Below are 20,603 nucleotides of genomic sequence, written 5' to 3' on the forward strand. Positions count from 1 at the left end.
GATGATGGGCTCAAGTATAGCAGGGATTGTGGGGCTGGCGCGGGATCGGGCAGTGTTTCGTTCTGCTGTGCATGGGGTCGCTATGAGTCAGAAACGACTCGACGGCACTTAACAACAACAACATCTCTATGGAAGTAGATTGCCCAATCTTCCTTCCAAGGAGTGGCTAGGGGGTTTGAACTGCCAGCCTTCTGGCTAGCAGTCCAATGCCTTAGGCACTATGCCATCAGAGCTCCTGTATGGATTATCCTATCACTGACAGCATTGTGCTTCAGGATGGATCTTGAAACATTCTTTTTGATGATGAATGCTATACAATTACTCTACAATTTGTCATTCCTGGCATAGATCATATGGTTGTCTGATTCAAAATGGGCAAAACCAGTTCATTTGAGCTCACTAATGCCTAGGATATTGATTTGTATGCACTTCATGTTGTTTTTGACAACTTCCAATTTTCCTAGATTTATACTTCATACTTCCATGTTCTGATTATTAATGAATGTTTGCTGCATTTTGAGTTGTGCCACATCAGCAAATAGGGATCCTGAATGCCTTACTCCATCCAAGTCATTAAGATTGATTCTACTTTGAGGAGGCAGCTTTTTCCCAGTCATATTTGGAGTACCTTCTGACCTGAGGGGCTCATCTTCAGCCCTATGTCCAACAGTGTTTCAGAGTTATTCTTAAAGCTTTCCAGTAATATATCAGACAGTTTTCCCCTACTATTATAAGGTTTTCACTGCCAATTCTTTGAGAAGTGGATAGCCCCTTCCTTCTTCTGAGTCTGTCTTAGTCTTGAAGCTTCACTGAAATCTGTCCACTATAGGTGACCCTGCTAGTGTTTGAAATACCAGTGGCATAGCCTCCAGCCTCACAGCAACACACAAGCCACTATAGTATGACAAACTGATAGAGAAATGGTGGAGGAACTGAGTAGACGTAACTTATTGGGAGATCAAAAAACATGGTTAGGGGAAAGGGGAAATGATACAGGAGTGGGTGGGTGGCCCATAAAGAGTATACAATTAGGTCAGCTACCACAGGGGCAAATGGAGCTCAGTCCTGCAAGAAAACGCAAACTCAGGGAAACTGACTATAGTTTGTTGTTGTTGTTTTGTTTTTAAATCTCACCCAGTGACCAAGGGAGTTGGAATACAAATATCCCAAGAGTCGTTGTCTGAGGGCTGCTCCTTAGGCTGTTATCCTCCTAGCACTTTGCAGTTGGTGGGGAGAGCCCTTGGGAACAGAGGCAAATCTGCAGTTTCAGAGCACAATGAAAGGTTGAAGACACACAGCAGACCCACTGACACCATCTGCTGACATCTGTGACAATTAAGTAAGGCCTGAAGGAGGTGAGGGAGTGAGCCAAGTAGATATCTGGGAGAACCTTGCTGCCAGAGAAACTACCCCTGGGGAAACCCTGAGGTGGAAGTGTGCCCACTGGTATGTTCAAGCAGATATTGCAACCTACAGTTGGAACTCCTCAGAAAGAACATACTCATTTAGACATGCTCCCCAACATGGGGCCAAATATTGCCTCTTTCCTACCCCAAACCAGACCAGAAGGGTCCATCACCTGCTGCCACCTCCAACACCTGAATGTGGCTCCTGGTCCTCATGAATTCCTTTAAAAAGCCTTTCTGAATGCCAGGCACCATGCTAGGCTGTTGTTATGTGACCATGCTAGGCAGTAAGGATGGAAAGGGACTCTGGAGGTGCAGTGCCTAAGACATTTGACTGCTAACCAGAAGGGTGGTGGTTCAAACCCACCAGCTGCTCCATAAAAGGAAGATGGGGCAATCTACTTCCATAAAGATTTACCACCTTGGAAACCCAATGGGGGTTGCTATGAGTCAGAATCAACTTGATGGCAGTGGGTCTGGTTTTAGATTTTTGGACAGATATTTGTTGTTATGTGCTGTTGAGTCAGACCCGACTCATAGCAACCCCTTCTTGGGTTTCCGAGGCAGTATCACTACGGAAATAGATTGCCTCATCTTCCTTCCGAGGAGTGGCTGATGGGTTTGAACCGCTAGCCTTCTGGTTAGCAGTCAAATGCCTTAGGCACTACGCTACCAGAGCTCCTGGACAGATATAGCCCATGCCTTATGGAGCCCACCTTACCACTGAAGCCTTGTGTAAGTGAAGTTGATTCATTTTCATTTCATTCAAAGGAATTTCAGGAACTAGGCCTAGAGACCACAGATATGAATCCTGCCTTCCTAGGTACTTGTTTCTCCTTTAAATCTTGTCCATTACTTAGAAACAGGTCTGAGCCTTCTAGATTCATCCTTGTCTTCAGCCAAAAAAATCCATGATACCTGCACCCTTGGGTTTCTGATTATTTGTTCATTCAACCAAAATTATTGGGAACTGAGTCTGTATAGTGCTCTGGGCTTAGTGCACAACTGTGAATAAGACAGATGCACAACTCACAATCTAATGGAATCATGAAGAGTTTGGAAAAACTTTGATGTCCTGAATTTAGGACATTTAAGGGCAGCACTAAAGCTAAGCAAGACTGTTGAAAGAAAAAGGCAACAATAATAGCTAACATCAGTTGAAACTTACTATGGGCTTAACATTTTACATGTTATCAGTTTTAGTTCTCACAAACACACTGTGAAGTGGATACTATTATTAGCATATCTGTGTAGTAGATTAAGAAAGCCACCTTACATGTGTTTAGGCAACATACTCAAGGTCACACAGCTAATAAGCTTGGAGTGGAACCCAGGCCCACGAGCCTCTAGAGGCTCTTAACCTGCATGACATTGTATTGTCCCTACTACGTCTTCAACGTATTTCACAAATGTTGACCAGGACTTTCATGATCCAGGAGTTACTATCTTAATGAAACTGCATTAGAAGTGAAGCAATTGCAGGCCTAAAAGTAGCTTCTTTTAGAACATGAGAGCAGTTTATGAAGACGCTCTGGAGTAACTCCAAATGCAGCGTTGGAGCTATCAGTGTGCTGCCCTGCAGATGCACATGGATGAGTGATGAGATGGCAGAGAGGACTGCACTCCACAAGACTTAACTGAGAACCAAGCATAATTGCACTCGATAGACTGACGATCATTCCAACAAACACATGGCATACAGCCTTGTTAGCTCCAAGAGGTACAGCCCCACACCAACTGCTGAGCTTAACATCATATAATAAATAAGAACCTCTCCTTTTACAGTGCTTGCATGGGAAAAGGATGACTCAACAAGACAGCACATTAAAATACTGTTGTTGTTGTGTGCCGTCGAGTCGGCCCCGACTCATAGTGACCCCTCCTTGGGTTTCCGAGGCAGTATCACTACGGAAGTAGGATTGCCCAACCTTCCTTCCGAGGAGTGGCTCAAGATTAATTATGAGCCCTCTGCAACAAAATCAACACTTCTACCTTGGGGGTGCTGTTACCAAGCTCCCAGTGCAAGAAAACCACATGAAGGAGAAGGCCAAGCATTCCCTAAGTCCATAGCTTTGTCTAAAGTGTTCACTCACCAGTCCTGCAGGAAAAGAGCAGCCAACAGGTTCTGGCTGGTTTCCCTGATGGGTTGTTTATTTACATAATTTTGCTTTTTACAGGAGCAGTATTTCATGGTGGTTATGAGCACAGATTTTAGAGCCAGGCATCCTGGGTATGAAGACATACTCTGCCACTTGCTAGCTATGTGACTTTGGCAAGTTATTTGACGTCCTTGTCCTGAGATTTTCTCAATCATAAAGTGGGATTAGTTACAGTACCTACCTCACAGGGTTGTTGAGGTGGTTAAATGTATTAGTCGTGTACTTGATAAATAGTGTTGTTGTTGTTGTTATGTACTGTTGAGTCGGACCCAACTCACAGTGACCACTCCTTGGGTTTCCAAGGCAGTATCACTACGGAAGTAGATTGCCCCATCTTCCTTCTGAGGAGTGGCTAGTGGGTTTGAATTGCCAGCCTTCTGGTTAGCAGTCAAGTGCCTTAGGCACTAGGCTACTAGGCACTAGGCTCTCTCTATATATATATATATATATATATATATATATATATATATATATATATATATATATATATATAGTAAAACTTCTACAACTTAACAATAAAAAGACACAACTGAATCAAAAAGTGATCAGAGGACTAGAACAAACATTTCACCAAAGAGGATATTCAAATGGCCAACAAGCACATAAAAAGATGCTCAATGTCATTAGCCATTTGTTGTTGCTGTGTGCTATCAAGTCAATACTGACACATAATGACACTATATGACAGAGTAGAACTGCCCCATAAGTTTCCTAGGCTGTAATCTTTATGAGAGCAGATTGCCAGGTCTTTTCCACAGAGCTCCTGGTGGGTTCAAACAGCAGACTTTTCAGTTAGCACCTGAGCCCTTAACCAATGTGCCATGAGGGCAAAACAAACCCCAACAAGAAAGCACCTCATCTCCATTAGAATGACTAAAAAGGAAAAATATCAGATGTTGACAAAGTTGTGGAGAAACCGGAACCCTCATCCACTGCTGGTGGGAATGTAAGATGGGATCACTGTGGAAAACAGATTGGCATTTTCTCAAGAAGTTAAACATAGAACTACCACAAGATCCAGCAATCCTAATCCTACATATATACCCAGAAGAAGTGTAGGCAGAAATACAAATAGATACGTGTGTACCAACGTTCATTGTAGTGTTTTTCACAACAGTAGTCAAAACATGGAAACAATAAAAATGTCCACCAACAGAAGACTAGATAAACAAAATGCAGTGTCTACATGCAATGAAGTGTAACGCAACCATAAAGAGAGGTTGAATGAAAAAGTGGAAGCCCCTCAACGAGATGGATTTACACGGTGGCTGCAACAGTGAGCTCAACTCCTGATGCATGTCACAACATGCATTAACCCCAAAAACATCATGCTGAGTGAAATAAGTCAGTTGCAAAATGACAAATACTTCATGATCTGACTTATATGAAATAAGCAAATATACAGAAACCAAAGCTCATTAGTGGTTGTCAGAATGGGAGGGAAAGGGAGAGGGAAATTTGGCAGTGCAACTTGAAGAATGTAATCAATGTCGCTGAATTACACATGTGGAAGTTGTGGAGATGGTGTATGTTTTGTTATGTATATTGTCACCACAATAAAATAAAATAAACTGTTTGGAACACAGTTCCATTGTGATACACAAGTGGTCAGCATGAGTCAGAACTGACTTGATGGCAGTTATTATCTATCATAATACTACAAGATGAAATTAAGAACAAACCTGAAAAGATTTTTGAAAGCTACATGGTTTGAATCTAACCACCTGTCATGGATTGTCCGTTCAATATTGCAACTGGCTCCAAGAAACACTGAGGAACAGTATTAATATAACCATCTTCTTCCCTCAGCTGGAAGAGGCTACCTCTCATGTGCACATACATAGTTTTACAATTTGGGGAGAAAAACAAAGCCTAGTTAGAGACATCTCAGCTTTTCCAGTTCAAATATATTCGGCCTTGAGAAAGCCCTAGCTGTGTGAGACGAGGAGGAAAAGTAAAGCCACACCTTTAGAATTCATACCCACCTTTCTCACCGCAAAGCTTATATTGTGCAGAACCCATTTGTGGCTTCCACTTTGCTCTTCTGGGCCAACAATACCCTGGGCTGGTGAACTGCACTCACTGTATGTCTCTGCCCTGTGCTTCTTGAGAAAATGGCTTTTCTTGTTCTTCATTTTCTTTAGGTCACTTTTCCTGCTGATTTCTTGTTCCCATGTCAAGGTGGCATTTGCTAAAAGCAAGACAGTATCTGGGTCTTCTGGTTGGGTGATGTAAGATGGGAGACTTTTGTTTATGAGAATTTTCTAAGATTAAAGAGACAAAATTAACTATGCAGATCTCATCCACTTGTAAGAATCATCTCAACATATCTTTTAATGACCCATAATCACAATACTGGCAATTCTATCTGTACCATCCAGGAAAAAGACTCTGAAGGTATTCCCCCAGGAGAAGCAGCAATAGATAATCTAGCGGATATCTAGGACATATGACTTTTTAGACACAAGGCCTATGTGAGTGAGCCACATTGGAAAATGCTGGTCCCAACTATGTTTCACCCTCCTACACAAGAAAGTTGGCCTTGCCAATCTTTGGATGATGAGCTTCATTGCTTGGCACTAATGCTTATGAAACCAAGGTCACTTGCTCAATCTCTATGTTTTCTTCTTAAGTTCCCACTCAGCTCAGTTCAACAAAACACTTGCCAAATGGCTACTATGAGCCAGATACTAAACAGTAAAAATGCAAATATAAATAAGGCATAGTTATGTCTTTGAAGAGATTATAGTCTAGGGGGAGACAGGGATAGGCACAGGTCACTTCAGTGAAATGTGACCAGGACAAAACCCTGTAATTACCAGAGAAGGGACACATAGATCCCTATCCTGAAGTCCAAGCCTGAGCTAAGTCTTGAGAGGTGAGTAGGTGCTATATAGACAAAAATGATAAAGTAGAGAGAGGATGAGAGCATTCTAGGACAGGGTACTGCATGAGCAAAGCAAGGAAGAATGCAACAGCATGGTTTGCTTGGGGCAGGAGAAAAACCAGGAAATTCAGGATGACTGAGGCACAGAGCTCAAGGTGGGAAGGACGTAGGAAATGAGATGGGGACATACTGCGGACCAGATGAGGGCTCAGGCTCTATCCTGAAAGAGGTAAGGAAACATCCAAGGATTTTCACCAGATGAGTATCAGTGGTCAAACCAATATTTTAACAGCTTTCTGGGGGGTAGTAGAATATTAATTTGAAGATGACAACACTTAAAAAAAAAAAAAAGAGGATGGGTTCAGAAGTCATTGTGATCATTCAGATGAAAGATGGTGAAGTCTATTGCAATAGGGACAGATGGAATTTGAAGATTCAAGAAATGCCATTGTTCTAGTCTAAGAGACACCTGTAATTTTTTTCCTGAGATCGTAAGAAATAAAGTAGTTTTTTATGTTTTATTAAAAAAGTAATATACTCAATGATATTCCTTCCAATCCAGTCTTACATGGTGCCTCTTAAAATTGAAGGAATATAGTGAGCAAGAGGTGACTCAACAGGGCTCTTGGTTGGTTAAATATGGGTGGCAAGTGAGAAGAAGGATACAGAACATAGGGTGCTGAAGATGACTTCCAGATTCTGGTTTTGGTGAATAAGATCATTCAGTCAATTCATAGATGTCTTAACATGTTGTTTCCTTGACTAGAATTCCCTTTTCTTTTTCCTTTCCTTGTCTGAACTTCAAAACCACTTTATCTGCCCTTTTTGCTGGCCAGTTATATCCTTATCCTTGAAATCACTGAAGTTCATGATCCTATACTACATTGGAGGCTTTTGAGGTAAAGTACCATCTCTTCCTTTTATTTGCGTTTATTACAGTATCTGGCAAAGAGAAGACATACAATAAATCTTTGATGGATGAGTAAATAAAGTAACTAAATGAGTATACAAATTCAGTGCCGCCACCACCCTCTTCACTACTTTCACCACCACACCCATCACAGGAGAAACTAGATTAAAGAGGGATGGCTCAGTGTAAACTCAACCCCACTCTTGGAACTACTTAAGATTTGTGGCTTGGGTAGAAGGCAGAGGGCCAAGAGCATCATCTCCAGTCACAGATAACTCATTTTTACTAAAAAGGTACATGATCTGTAAAAATCCAACTGTACCCTCCATGAATATCTATCAACGATCCCACTCTGAATGGAGGCCCTTTTCTCGACACCCAGCTGACCAGTGAACCAGCCCTTCAATGCACTGACACAGCTTCCCCATATCTGAGAATTCCCCTGTCAGAAATGAGATCTGTCTTCCCTACTCACCCAGTGTTTGTTATACCTTCATTCTCTTTAGAGACACTTTGGCTTCGGCCATTGCTTTGACTGAGAAAGGCAAGATTGCAATTGCAAACTTCATTACATTAAACATGGCAATCACACTAAATGCCTGAAGAACAACAACAACAAAAAAAGGTATAAGGTTTTAAGATGGGGTGTTGCATTGGCTCTCCATTATATCCATGGGGATTCAACTTGCTTAGATGAGAAACAGTGGTTCAGGTGGGATTCTCAGAGGAACGATTATTTCACATTTCACAGGTCAGAGACAAAATTGAGTCAGCAGCATCTTAATCTCTTTTGCTTTTGCATTTTCACCAAAATGGTGGGAAATACATCCCTTTGTCTGTGTTGATCCAGAGAGGAAAGGGTCTCAGGTAGGCCTCTAACTGAATGCACTTGGAAATCTCTGTTCAAACCATATCCTCACTAGGTCTAGATATCAAGACCATTCACTCAAAATTCTATGCATGTGACTGACTACATCCTTTGCCATGAGACCAGAAAAACTGAATGGTGCCTGGCTACCATTGAAGGTTGGGCAATCTACTTCCGTAGTGATACTGCCTCGGAAACTCAAGGAGGGGTCGCTATGAGTCAGAATTGACTCAACGGTAGTGAGGAGTTTTTACCATTACTGAACATTTTGATCTAAGATTCTATTTCTATAGAATCCTTATCAAAAGGCGGGGGGCGGGGGGGGAATGGAACATAATTTCAAATTTTCATGGAATTTAGAACTTTTGCAGCCACTGAGGCTGGATGAAGCCTAAAATCAATTGCCCTGAGATAACCTTTAAACCAAAAATATTCTCTGAAGTCTTCTTTAAACTAAACAATGTTTAAGTTTAATTAGTAAAAAAAAAATGTCTGCCTTGAGCAGTGTGCTCTTTTCACAGCAGCGACTGAAAAAGTTATATACCAAGCTTAGGGGGCAGTGAGTTTATGTTAATGTGAGAGGAACAATTCAGAAAAGGAGGGTGGGAATGGTCACACAACTTGAAGAATGTAAACAATGTCACTGAGTTGTACTTGTAGAAATTGTTGAATTGGTGTATATTCTGCTATGTATAATTTAGTAACAACAAAAAATAAGATAAATTATTTTAAAGAAAGAAATCCTATGCATGGTTTCCTAAGTCATCCCATCTTCTTGGTTGCTTCAGAGGCATTTGACCCTTTGAGTCTAGAACATCCTTTTCCACACCACACACAGTCTCAAAGATGAAGGCAGAACCTCTGGGAAAGATCTCATTGGTCCATGCTGGGTCTTGGAGAGTGACCTCTGGTTCTCCTCCCAGGGCTTGGCCTCCATGCCTTACTTCCTCACACACCAGGGTCAGATTTGAAAGCCTTTGTTCAACAGCAGCTCACAAATAATCATTTCCCCTTTTCACTGGAGCTTTCTTCACTGAGTGCTGCATGGAAAGTAGTTAGTATCCCAGAGCTTCAATGACAACTATCCTCACCTCCATTTGTGCTCAATCTCAAACCTCAGATTTCATCTCATCTGTCCAATTTGTAATTAGCAGCCTCTCCATAGCCACGTATTTAAGAAATTAATAACACAACTGCCTTCAGCAAATTCTGAGTGATCCTGCCTACTGTTGAATGGGCCCCATGGACAGGACCTCAGGCTTCCATTAATCCTATCCCACTCACCACTGCCATCAAGCAGATTCTGACTCATAGTGACCCCATATGGTTTCCAAGACTGTAAATCTTTACGGAGGTAGATTGCCTCATCTTCCTCCCATGGAGCAGTTGGTGGATTTGAACCAGAGACCTTCTGGTTAGCAGCCAAATGCCCTACTCACTGCACTACCAGAGTGCTTACCAATCCTTTAGTATATATAAATAAAACAGCCACATACTTGCTTTGTTTCAGTTTTGTTTTCCAAATATAAAACCACGTTCCAGTGTTAGCCATGACCCCTTCCCTGCCATGAATCAGGTAAGAATTGCTGCCAGGCAGTCCTGGGCTCCAGGTCAGCCCAAACTCTTGCTTTTAAAGTTAAGGTTGAATTCTGGCAGAGTCTGGCCCTCTGTGACTGAGTGGTCTGATACCAGTGCTAGGAAATGAGGAGGAGGAGCTTCCCATCTGGGACTGGCTGTGGCTGGGGTGCAAAAGAGGCAAGATCTGGTGACGGTTCTTACCACAGGGGCAGTGAGCTTGTGTCTCAGGAGGATGTGGCAGGTGAATGTCAAGACAATGGCTATGGTGGACACAATGGGTGCCAGGGCTGAATTTCCACTTTGAACAAATCCAGCTTTTTCCAATAACTTCCTTTCCCTCTTTCTTACATCTGTGAAATAGAAAGCAGTCCAAAGTGACCTTGTCTTGAGTGTCAAGCACCAGCATTAAGAAATGCATCAACCCTCCATGATCTCCTTCAAATGAGTGTTTGTGAAGCTCCTGTTGTGAAGTTTAGTGAGAGAGAGCATATAAAAAGCACAGAGCACAAACTCTGCACCCAGTACAGGTCAGATACCATGATTTCCAAAGTCCTTTCTTATCTTGATTACTTGTGTGTCAGGAGCCATAACTCAGCTGCCTCCAGGAGCTAGGCAAGCAATGTAACTTAAGCCAGTGGTCAGTATGTAAGACCTGAGGGAGGGTGTGGAATGTTCAAAATGAGGAGCCCAAGCCTCATTGAAAGGGGTAGCCTGTCCTCAGTGCCAGTCAATGTTGCCATGTGGGTAAGGGAGCCTAATGTCATCCTTCAATTGTTTGGAAGAAGTCTGAGATCCAGATTTTTATGAGACTTTCCCCTACTTGTGAATGTTGACAATTAATTGAGAAACATTTTAAATAGTTAAGTGAGAAACTGAGTATATATGGTCTAAAGACTACAAAACTGGGGCCCGTGCCTTGTGTCCCAGGAATGGCCATAAAAAAATCAAGATGACTCTGCACTGTTCACAAACTAACCTCAAGCCTCCCTCCTCTGGTGTCTAAAATCCTCAACAACCTTCATTCCAGCCTTCTCTTCAAAATCTCTTCCATGTTAGCAATGTGATAGCCATGGCTGTTGCTTACTGAGTGCTCACTACGTGTCAGATGCTCTGTTGAACACTTCACATGCGCCATCTTGCTAGATGGTTCTCCCCACTGTATGACTATTATTATGCCCTTTTGATAGGAGAAGAAATAATCTAAGCGAGGTTAAGTTACTTGCTTATTAAGTGATGGAGTCGAGACTGGAACTCAGTTTTACTGTGATCCAAAGCTCTCCTGTCAGGTGCCTTTCACCTCAAGGATACCCAGCAACCCCCTTTTCTGTAAGCACACCCACACCTCTCCACCTCTGGGCTTCTGCTCCCTCCTGGTGTCTTCCCCAACTCTCTGTGTGTCCAAAACCTCCCCAGTCAAGGCCCCTCTAAAATGCCACCTCTGCCATAGTCATTCCAACTCAATTTGCTCCCCCCCAAAACCCCCAAAAAAGCTCACTTAGTTTCTCTTGTGGCACTTTCCCTATTTCATTCTGTAGAATAATGAATCCATGTAGTCACTCATTCAACAAATGTTAATCTGATGTCTACTATATGCCAGGCATTGTGGTTAGTGTTGGGGAACACAGGAGTAAACAGGCTCAGTCCTCTTCCAGAGGGAAGATAAACAACAAAGAAATAAATAACACCTTGTGTTTGGGTGATGGGAAAGAAACAAACAAGGTAGAGTGATGCAGAGTAACTGGTAGAGAGTGGACCTGCTTGGGGCTGTGACACTTAAAAGACCTAAAGTCAAGACAAAGTCATTGTGAACATCTAGCAGGAAACCATTCCAGGCAGAGCCAATAGCAAGTACATAGATCCTGAGGAGTGAATGAGCTGGGCATGTTGTTCTAGCAACAGACAGACGGTTAGCATGGCTGGAGTGAGTTATCAAGGGTTAGTGTAAGATGTAATGAGGTCAGAGTGGTCACCTGGGGCCAGATCATGCCAGACCTAATAGGCTATGTGAAGGAATTTGGATTTGAGTAAAAGTTCCTAAGTTTGAATAACTCTAAGTGTCATGAGATGCCACTAAAGGCTTGTCAGCAGGGGAGGGGCATGATCTGATTGACATTTTAAAAGGTCACTCTGGTTGCTGGCCACATAATGGATTGTAAGGACAAGGGGAAAGCAGGAGGAGCCTTTGAAGTTCTTTTATAGTCCTGGAGGGAGAGAATGTTGGCTTGGACTACGGTGGTGGTGGAACAGAGGCAAGCAGATGGATCCTGGGTATATTCCGGAGGGAGAGCCAATAAACTTATAGCTATTTTTGAGCTTTGTTAGTTCAGCCTACATGAATCTGAAAAACCTTGATGCTTTTCCTGATCATTTGTGTAGCTCCTATGGCCTTGCACATAGTAGGAACATGGTAAATATTTATTGAATTAAACTGACATAAATTAAGTACGTTAAATTGAATTAAGTCGAACAGAATCAAATCAAATTGAATTGAATTGAGTTGAATGGGCGAGGAAATGCTTTGGAGTCCTCAAGAGGGTCACAGGGGGCTGTAGGTGTCCCAACTTGGGGCACATCCTTTGGCAAGCTCAGAAGCAGGTTTCCTCCAGCCATACCCCAAAATGGAGATACACACTTCAGCCCCAATTACACACTGGTGCAAAAGTATAATTGTAGATTCAGAGAGTCAATTGTAACAGTCATTCAGATCATTAACCGGCCAACCACCTGAGTCTATGTCAGCAATTATGTAAATGTCCCTGTGATTAGATTTGCATTTATATCTGGTTGAAATCGTGTTAATATCATCTTTTTTAAAAAAAACAAACAAATAGCTATGTATGCATCCCTGTACCTGCCCAAGGAATGTTGAGTTAGTGGGCTCTTCCAAACATGATAAGACTGTTTCAGGAGAGTAGGAGGAGATATATGTGTAAGTGTGTGTGAGTGCATGTGTACATGTGTGTGCATGTGCATGTGCATGTGTGTGTGTTGTGTGTGTGTGTATAGACATCTTCTAAGCCAAGGAAATCACTTGAGATAACTCTTCTCCTGTTCATATTGTTTTAGTGGATGATTTTTATAAAAGTCAGCTGGTCAGTACCAGCATCCCTGTGCCCCAGAAAAGACCAGACCATATGTTACTAGCCCGCTGAGCTCTTGGGTTCATGGGGACAGATGCTTGGATCCATTATAAAATCTCCCAAATCTCTGAAAAGCCTGCTGAGCAGCTCAGGACACACCCGCCTTCAGTCCCTTCTGGAATGCCTGGCACATTCTACAGAGAAATGGTTCTTTGAGCCGTTGCTATCCTACCTCGAATGGTGTTCGTAAAGGATTTCTCCCAGGCGTACATTTTAATCAGCTTGATGCAAGTCAGAAACTCATTCATTGTCTGAACTCGCTTGTCTGTCACTGAAATTGCTGATCTTCGGAAAGCTGAATTGAGCTTAGCCATAAACATCTGAAATCAAGGGACAAACATTGTGCTCAGGGAGAATTGCTGAGTGGCAATTGGCCTAAAGAGCCAGGGATCAGAATGTGCCAGGAAAAGTTCTGAGATAAGTTGGCAGGAGAGCCTCGGCCAAGTCCTTCCCTTGTGCTGTGGCAGCTGACATGGTGTGGGAGATCAGGAAGTGATAGAAATGTATGAATTGCATATGCCAGTGGAGTGCTGGGGACTGGAGGCTACCTGAACTGAAGAACACGTCTCCCTTCCCCAGGGCATCCAAATTCCATTTAAAAAAAAAAACCACTGCCATTTTTTGTCAGCAAAACAAACCACACCTGTGAACACAGAGTAGGTGCATGGATATCACACCTGCAGGCATAGAATGGACAAAGAGGCCTCAGGTCTACCCAAGAAATGAAGCCTTTTATCCCACTCAGCAAAGGGATGTGTGCAAAATGCAAAATGTAAACCACTGACAACCACAATGAACTTCCATTACCTGGACGGGAATGAATATGATGTACACGGATATTCCGATGAGAGCTGTGGGCCCCAGAATGAAAAAGGCATATACTGCACAAACGGCCATTAGGATAGGAATGGTGGCTGGCAGGGGACAAAACAAGGCAGCTTCAAACAAGGAATGACTATCACTTGATAGTATATTGAGCACCTGGAAAAAAGCACATGTGTTCAGGCTTTGGAAGATTACCCAAATATGTTCTCAAAAGAAGGCTTTCAAAATGACCAAAGGCTTTGAGGATAAAAGGAAAGAAAAAAAGTCTTAATGTGGGGAATATAAGGGTCCAACATGATGAGTTTTGTGTCTCTTTCTGGCATGACTTTGGCGGTGCCCTTCTTTTTGACTGAGAATCCCAATGAAGAAAGACTTAAAAGAGTACTATTATCATCTAGGAGCATGTAGGAGAGACTGCTAGCTGCCTACCCTGTATTTATTCTCCCTTTCTTCTTATTAGCATAACCATGCTTTATCTAGGGCAACAACTTGTCCAGCTAAAAGCCTCCTCTGTGGAAGGAGTGTGACCATGTAACTATTTGTCACTGAGATGGAAGCCAAAGTGTCCAATAGAACTTTGGGAATGGATTCTTAAAGAGAGCCAACTCAACTTGGAAGACACACCCCTTTTATCCTTCTCTCCTTCATTCTGCCAGCTGTCTGAACCACGGTTGAGATGGCTGGATCTCCGGCATCCATCTTAAGCCACTAGGTAACCCTTGGGATGGAAGCCATGTGCTAGGATAGCAAGACAGAATGGTAGAAGGATCGGGTAGCCCCCAAACCAGCCCTAGATTACCCTCTTCCAGATTCCTTTTACATAGAGGGAAATAAATTGATGTTGTTTAAATCACTATTATCTTGGGTTTTCTGTTACATGCAGCTAATTCTAGTCATAATTGATCCAGGATTCTTTGAATATACTGAAAGAGCAACTGCAAGAATGAAGCAAGTCCTTTGCCTTACCTCATAAAATAGGTTGCCATCAAGTTGATTCTGATTCATGGCAACCTATATGTGTCAGAGTAGAACAGTGCTCTGTAAGGTTTTCATTGGCTGGTTTTGGGGACTAGGAGCTCTGGTGGTATAGTGGTTAAGGCACTTGCCTGCTAACCAAAAGGTCTATGGTTTGAACCCATCAGCTGCTCTGAGGAAGAAAGATGAGGCAGTCTGCTTCTGTAAAGATTTATGGCCTTAGAAACCTAATGGGGTTTGCTATGAGTGGGAATCTACTCTACGGCAGTGAGTCTAGTTTTGGCTTCAATTTTTAGGGGGTAGATTACCAGGCCTTTCCTCCGAGGTGCCTCTGGCTGGACTCAAACCTCCAACTTTTCAGTAAACAATTGAGCACATTAAGCATTTGCACCACCCAGGGCCTCCTCCCTTAGCTCATAACATCTGGGATTCTGTTGACCTGGGAAATCTCCTTACATAAGTGGTGAGGATTTTATTGCTAAGGATTATGGGCTGATGAAAATTTCAACTTTAAAATCCAGCAGGCATGGTCTTCATTTTGATATTGGCACCCCAGTTGCTATACAATTGGAATTATCGAATCCATCAATCAATTATACCAAATACCTATAGTGTGCCTCAGTGTTCTCACTGACAACCCAAAGGATTTGATGAAGTCACCTCTAAGCCCTGTTCCAGCTGGAACACTAGGAAAACTTCCCAAATTCCCCAGCTTGAACAGAGCCTTCCTCCCTCCAAATTCTGTCAGTGTTTTGAGTCTCCACCACTTAGCATAGCAGGAAGATGGCACAGAATAGGCAGGACTTCAACAAACAAAGGATATGCAGATGCTCCATCCAGGAAGCATGTCTCACATATATTCAGAAAACTCAGAGTTTACATTTCTAAAATTAGACTCCTCCTGTACCAGCTTACCTCGCCAACAGAGATGTGTGTCAGGGTCTTGAATGACACTAGGTTTTCGAAAACCATGGTGGAGAGAGCCACCTTCAACCGGATCGCCGTGCGGTAATTTATGGCCCAGGCAAGGGCCCAAAAGAGGACTTTGGTAAACTCGGTGGCAAAAAGAGCAATGCACAAGCTGATGCCAACCCAGACTTTCCTGGAGGTGTTCTCGGTCTGCTGGAGGATTTGGTGAATGAGAACTGTCTGTAAAACAGTGCAGTGGAGAGAGGAGAGGGCCTCTGGGGGCCAAAGTTGGTACAGGAGGTCTCAGATAATGTCAGCAAACTGATTTTATGAGGCAAACTTTCTAATTAATTTCAGTAGCTGCTGCTGTGCTTGACAAGGATTAGCTTTATGAAAATTCGCCCCCAAGGAGCAAGATAATGATAATGTACTAAACCCACCAGCTCATAGAGAAACTAACTAATGACGTTCTTTGCAGGTCTGGAGACCTAGGAAATGAGGCAGAAGAAGGGCCAGCCCCACTCACCGGTCCTATGGCTGCCATGATGATGCACAGGATGTTGGCCACGATGTCCATCAAAACCCGCGTCCGCTGGAATTTCCAGACCACTTGGACCAGGGAAGCTTTCTCAGCACCCACCCTTTCTACCTCTTCATCCCAAAGAATTCGAAATCTGTGACGAAAGGGCAGGAGGCAAGAAAGGGACTTAGATTTCTACTTGCTGTTTGAAGCTATTCTGATGGACACCCCTTTGCATGGCTAATTAGCACAATCCTCATTCCTGGAGTGGGGGCCTCAGATTGGAGCAGGGGACAGAGCCTAGACACAAGCTGGTATGACTGACTATCTGGTATTTCCTCCTCCTACTGTCCATCTCAGGCATCTAGTGTTGCCATATTGTTGTGCTGTTAGCTGCCATTGAGTTGGCCCAAACTCATGGTGGCCCTGTGCACAATGGAAGAAAATATTGTCTGGTCCTATACCACCCCACAATCCATTGTAGATTAGGCTATTGTGAGTCACAGGGCATTCATTGGCTGATCTTTGGAAGGAGATCACCATGCCATTCTTCCTAGTCCACATTGGTCTGGAAGCTCTGCTGAAACCTGTTTAGCATCATGGCAACACACAAGTCTCCACTGACAGATGGGGGGTGGCTGCACCTGTGCATTGGCCAAGGATTGAAACCAAGTCTCCCACATGGAAGGTGCAAATTGCACCACTGAACCACCAATGCCTCTTATTAAACCAAACAACAACAAAATTCATGCCATCAAGTCGATTCTGACTCATAGCAACCTCCATTGGGTTTCCAAGGCTGGAAATCTTTATGGAAGTAGACTGCCTCATCTTCCTTCTGTGAAGCAGCTGGAGCGTTTGGCTGCTGGTTAGCAGCCAAGCCCCTTATTACCACCATACAAGTTCTGAGAAGAGGGAAGTAACAGAGCAATGAAGGGAAAAGTCTTCTCCAGGCAGGAGAGGAGCTTGTCCATTCGGCAGATCTGAAAGAAGGCCAGTTTGACAGTATGTGGTGATAAGGGAGAGGGCCTGAGATAACACCAGGTAGCAAGGCCGAGCCAAGGCACACAGGACCTCAGAAGCCTCGGGAAAGAATCCTGGAGTTCATTCCAAGAGTGAAAAAAAAAGCCATGACAGGTCTTTGAGCAGATGTGACAAGGTCATTTTACTTATTTCCAAGATCACTCTGGATACCGCGAGATTGAGGGATTACAGGGGTAAGCAAAGGCAAAAGCAGGGAGACCACGTAGGAGATTGTTGGAGTCCAGGTAAGAGGTGGTGGTGGCTTGGTGTGGGGTAGCAGTGGATATAAGAAAAGGTAGACAAAGAGACAACCAGACTCACTGATAAATCAGAAGGGGGAGAAAAGGAGAAGGGGAATCAAAGATAACTCCCCATTTTCTGGCTTGAGCAACTGGGTGGATGGAGTTCACCACCATGGGAAAGAGAGGAAGAGGAGGAAAATACTGTCAGGTTGGGGCAGAAGATCAAGAACACAGCTTTAGGTAGAAGATGCCTATGAGGTATCGAATGCTGAACGTATGAATTCAGAGTTTGGAATTTAGAGGCATGAACTTGAGGTAGACATGTTGTTAAAAGTTCTCAGTGTGTGTTTGAAGCCTTTGGAGTGGATGAGATTACCTAGAGGTGTACCATAGCATAGAAGAAGAGAGGACTTAAGTTGATGTTGCATAGATTGGCGGGGGGAGAAACACCCAAAACCAAGCCAATGCCAATTTATGCTGTCCCCATGTATGATGGAGTAGAACTGTGCTCCATGGGGTTTTCAATGTCTAATTTTCAGAAGTTGATCTCCAGGCTTTTCTTTCACAGCTCCTCTGGGTAGTTGTCTTAACCCACTGCCGTCGAGTCAGATCCGACTCATAGCGACCCCTCCTTGGGTTTCCGAGGCAGTATCACTACGGAAGTAGATTGCCCAATCTTCCTTCCGAGGAGTGGCTGGTAGGTTTGAACCGCCAGCCTTCTGGTTAGCAGTCAAGTACCTTAGGCGCTATGCCACCAGAGCTCCTAGGGTAGTTGTCTTAGTTATCTAAAAAAGAAAAAGAAAACCCAAACCCACTGTCATTGAGTCAATTCTGACTCATAGTGATCCCCATTGGGTTTCTGAGGCAGTAAATCTTTACAGAAGTAGATTGCTCAGTCCTCCTTCCGCAGAGTGGCTGGTGGGTTTGAATCTCCAACCTTCTGGTAAGCAGTGAGATGTCTTAGGCACTATGCTATGAGCTCCTTCTTAGTTATCTAGTGCTGCTCTAACAGTGATACCACAAGTGGGTGGCTTTAACAACTAAAATTTATTCTCTCACCATTTAGGAGGCTAGAAATCTGAATCCAGAGTGCTAAGTCTAGGGGAAAGCTTTCTCTCTGTGTGTCTCTTCATCCTAGGAGGATCCCAGCACAGGGATCCTGAGTCCAAAGGACGGGCTCTGCTAATGGTTCTTCTTTGTTGGTGGCAATAGCTCCCCTTCTCTCTGCTCCCTTCTGTCTCCTTTTATCTCTTGTAACATAAAAGGTATCGTAGGCCACACCAGGGAAACTCCCCTTACATCAGTTGAGGGCGGTGACAGAATTAAAGGTGTGGCATCCCACCCTAATCCTCTTACATTGGATAGGCTTATCACATCAGATCACATCACGGGGGATCATTATATAACTGCCACATTACATCTTTAAATAACTGCAGCCTACGACAATCATGGCCCAGCAAAGTCGACGCATAGTTTTGGAGCACACAATTCAGTTCATGACAGTAGTCTTTAACTGCCCACCTTAAGGTTAGCAGCCAATTGCATTAACTATTTTGCCACCCAAGTACTCCTTAAATAGATGGAGTGAAACATAAAAATGGACTGAGAAGTACTGGCCGGAGAGATAGACCTGGGACTTAACAGATGGTGGTCCCATGGGGTACTGATCCAGCCCCTTTTTCTCAATGCTACCTTGTAACTTACTTCAGACTGCGTATTTCGGAAGCTACCACCTGATTGAGATTTCATTGGGGTGCACATAGAAGGCAAGCACAAGTCTGGAAGCAATTGTGGGGCCGAGACTAAAACTCTGGCCCTTTAAGTATATATTCCAGGCTGTACCTTGTGCTTTGCCCCTTGTGGCCAAAGATAAGGAGACTCCCAAGAGAAACAGATGCAGAGGGCTTGGAGAACTCTCATACAGACACTATGGTTCTTCAGGACCATAGAGTTCGATGTAAATGTTATAAAGAATAAAGTTGATGTCTTTGTGCTAACTTGGTAAAAATCTTGGTAATCTCTTAGCTGAAAATAGCAAAGTCATCAGTAATTATAAAGTATCCTTCATTTTTTATTAAAATTTAAAAAAAAAACATGACCTGTCAGTGCAGAGCAAGAAAAAGAGGTATTGATCTTCAGAGGACAGTAGCACAGGGAGTGTTTAAACAAGAGTAGAGAAAATTCTGAATGGATCTATGCCAACATTTAACAGTGTTTACCTCTGGGGAGTGGAGCTGGAGAGTGGTAGGCGTACTTCCACTGTTTAATTTTATAACTTCTGTTGTTTTAACAACACTTTTATAATGAACATGAATGAAATTGAATCACATGTAATAATTGCTTTTGTATGTCAAAAATACCAAAGATCAGCAGTTTCATTTGGTTCAACCTAAATACATTTTGTAATATATTAAGTCCAGTAACAATTTCTAGAGTGAAGGAGAACATGACGCCTAGAGCTGCATGCAGCAGCCCAGGGAGATCCCACCAGCACAGAGCGAAGGGAAATTCTAGCTACCCTTGTCCTGACATGGCACTCCTGCAAAGCAGCCAACTTCTCAGCCACAGCCTCAGGCCATAGTTCTCCAACCCCTCCTTTCTCCGCCTCCCCAAAACTCTACCCAGTGCTCACCTCCAAAAAGTCTCAATGGCTCAAAGAGCTGTCACACCTGGGAAATGGAAGCATGCAAAGGCACTCAGACAGCCCCTTCCCAGGATGGGCTTCTCTGCCAAGGTGACCCAAGCAAGCCCGGCTACCTTTTGGCATTGGTGTCAGATGAGTCATACAGCGACAATGGGGGCAGGGTGTCCACAGTCAGTGTGTGCTTGCAGCCTCGAATCATCACTGGTGTGAGCCAGGAAAACATGGCAAAGGACAGCAGTCCTGCATCATCCACTGGGTTGGGAGCCAACCTGCAGACAGACAAGATGCTCGGTGTTCCAGGGTGATGTGCTGGCTGGTATTCTTAACTACAGTACTAACCACAAGCATGCTCAGAAACTGTGACATGCAATGGTAGTACCTTGAGTATGCTGCTAGAGCCAGTGAAGACCAGTTCTGGTAGTCAGTTGTTAGATGTTCAAGAACTTTGCAAGTCAGTTATGAAATACAGCTATTACTAAAAATTAAGTAACCAAGTTGATTCTGACTCATAGCAACC

General features: G+C 43.4%; 1 protein-coding gene across 1 annotated transcript in view; it reads right to left on the reverse strand.

Annotated features, from left to right (window-relative positions):
* ABCC12 (ATP binding cassette subfamily C member 12) overlaps positions 1 to 20,603 on the reverse strand; it is a 77,669-nt gene that overhangs the window by 52,949 nt on the left and 4,117 nt on the right. The window contains exons 2-9 of the mRNA XM_042781705.1: positions 20,200 to 20,355; positions 16,184 to 16,331; positions 15,664 to 15,897; positions 13,756 to 13,929; positions 13,121 to 13,268; positions 10,010 to 10,158; positions 7,854 to 7,961; positions 5,551 to 5,829 (exon numbers count right to left, since the gene is read on the reverse strand). Coding sequence (XP_042637639.1) covers positions 5,551 to 5,829; positions 7,854 to 7,961; positions 10,010 to 10,158; positions 13,121 to 13,268; positions 13,756 to 13,929; positions 15,664 to 15,897; positions 16,184 to 16,331; positions 20,200 to 20,355 — 1,396 coding nt within the window. The remainder of the gene's footprint in view (positions 1 to 5,550; positions 5,830 to 7,853; positions 7,962 to 10,009; positions 10,159 to 13,120; positions 13,269 to 13,755; positions 13,930 to 15,663; positions 15,898 to 16,183; positions 16,332 to 20,199; positions 20,356 to 20,603) is intronic.

The sequence above is a fragment of the Orycteropus afer genome, unplaced genomic scaffold (genome assembly GCF_000298275.1).
Source record: "Orycteropus afer afer isolate SDZICR_OR568_19922 unplaced genomic scaffold, OryAfe1.0 scaffold00009, whole genome shotgun sequence".
NCBI lineage: Eukaryota > Metazoa > Chordata > Mammalia > Tubulidentata > Orycteropodidae > Orycteropus > Orycteropus afer.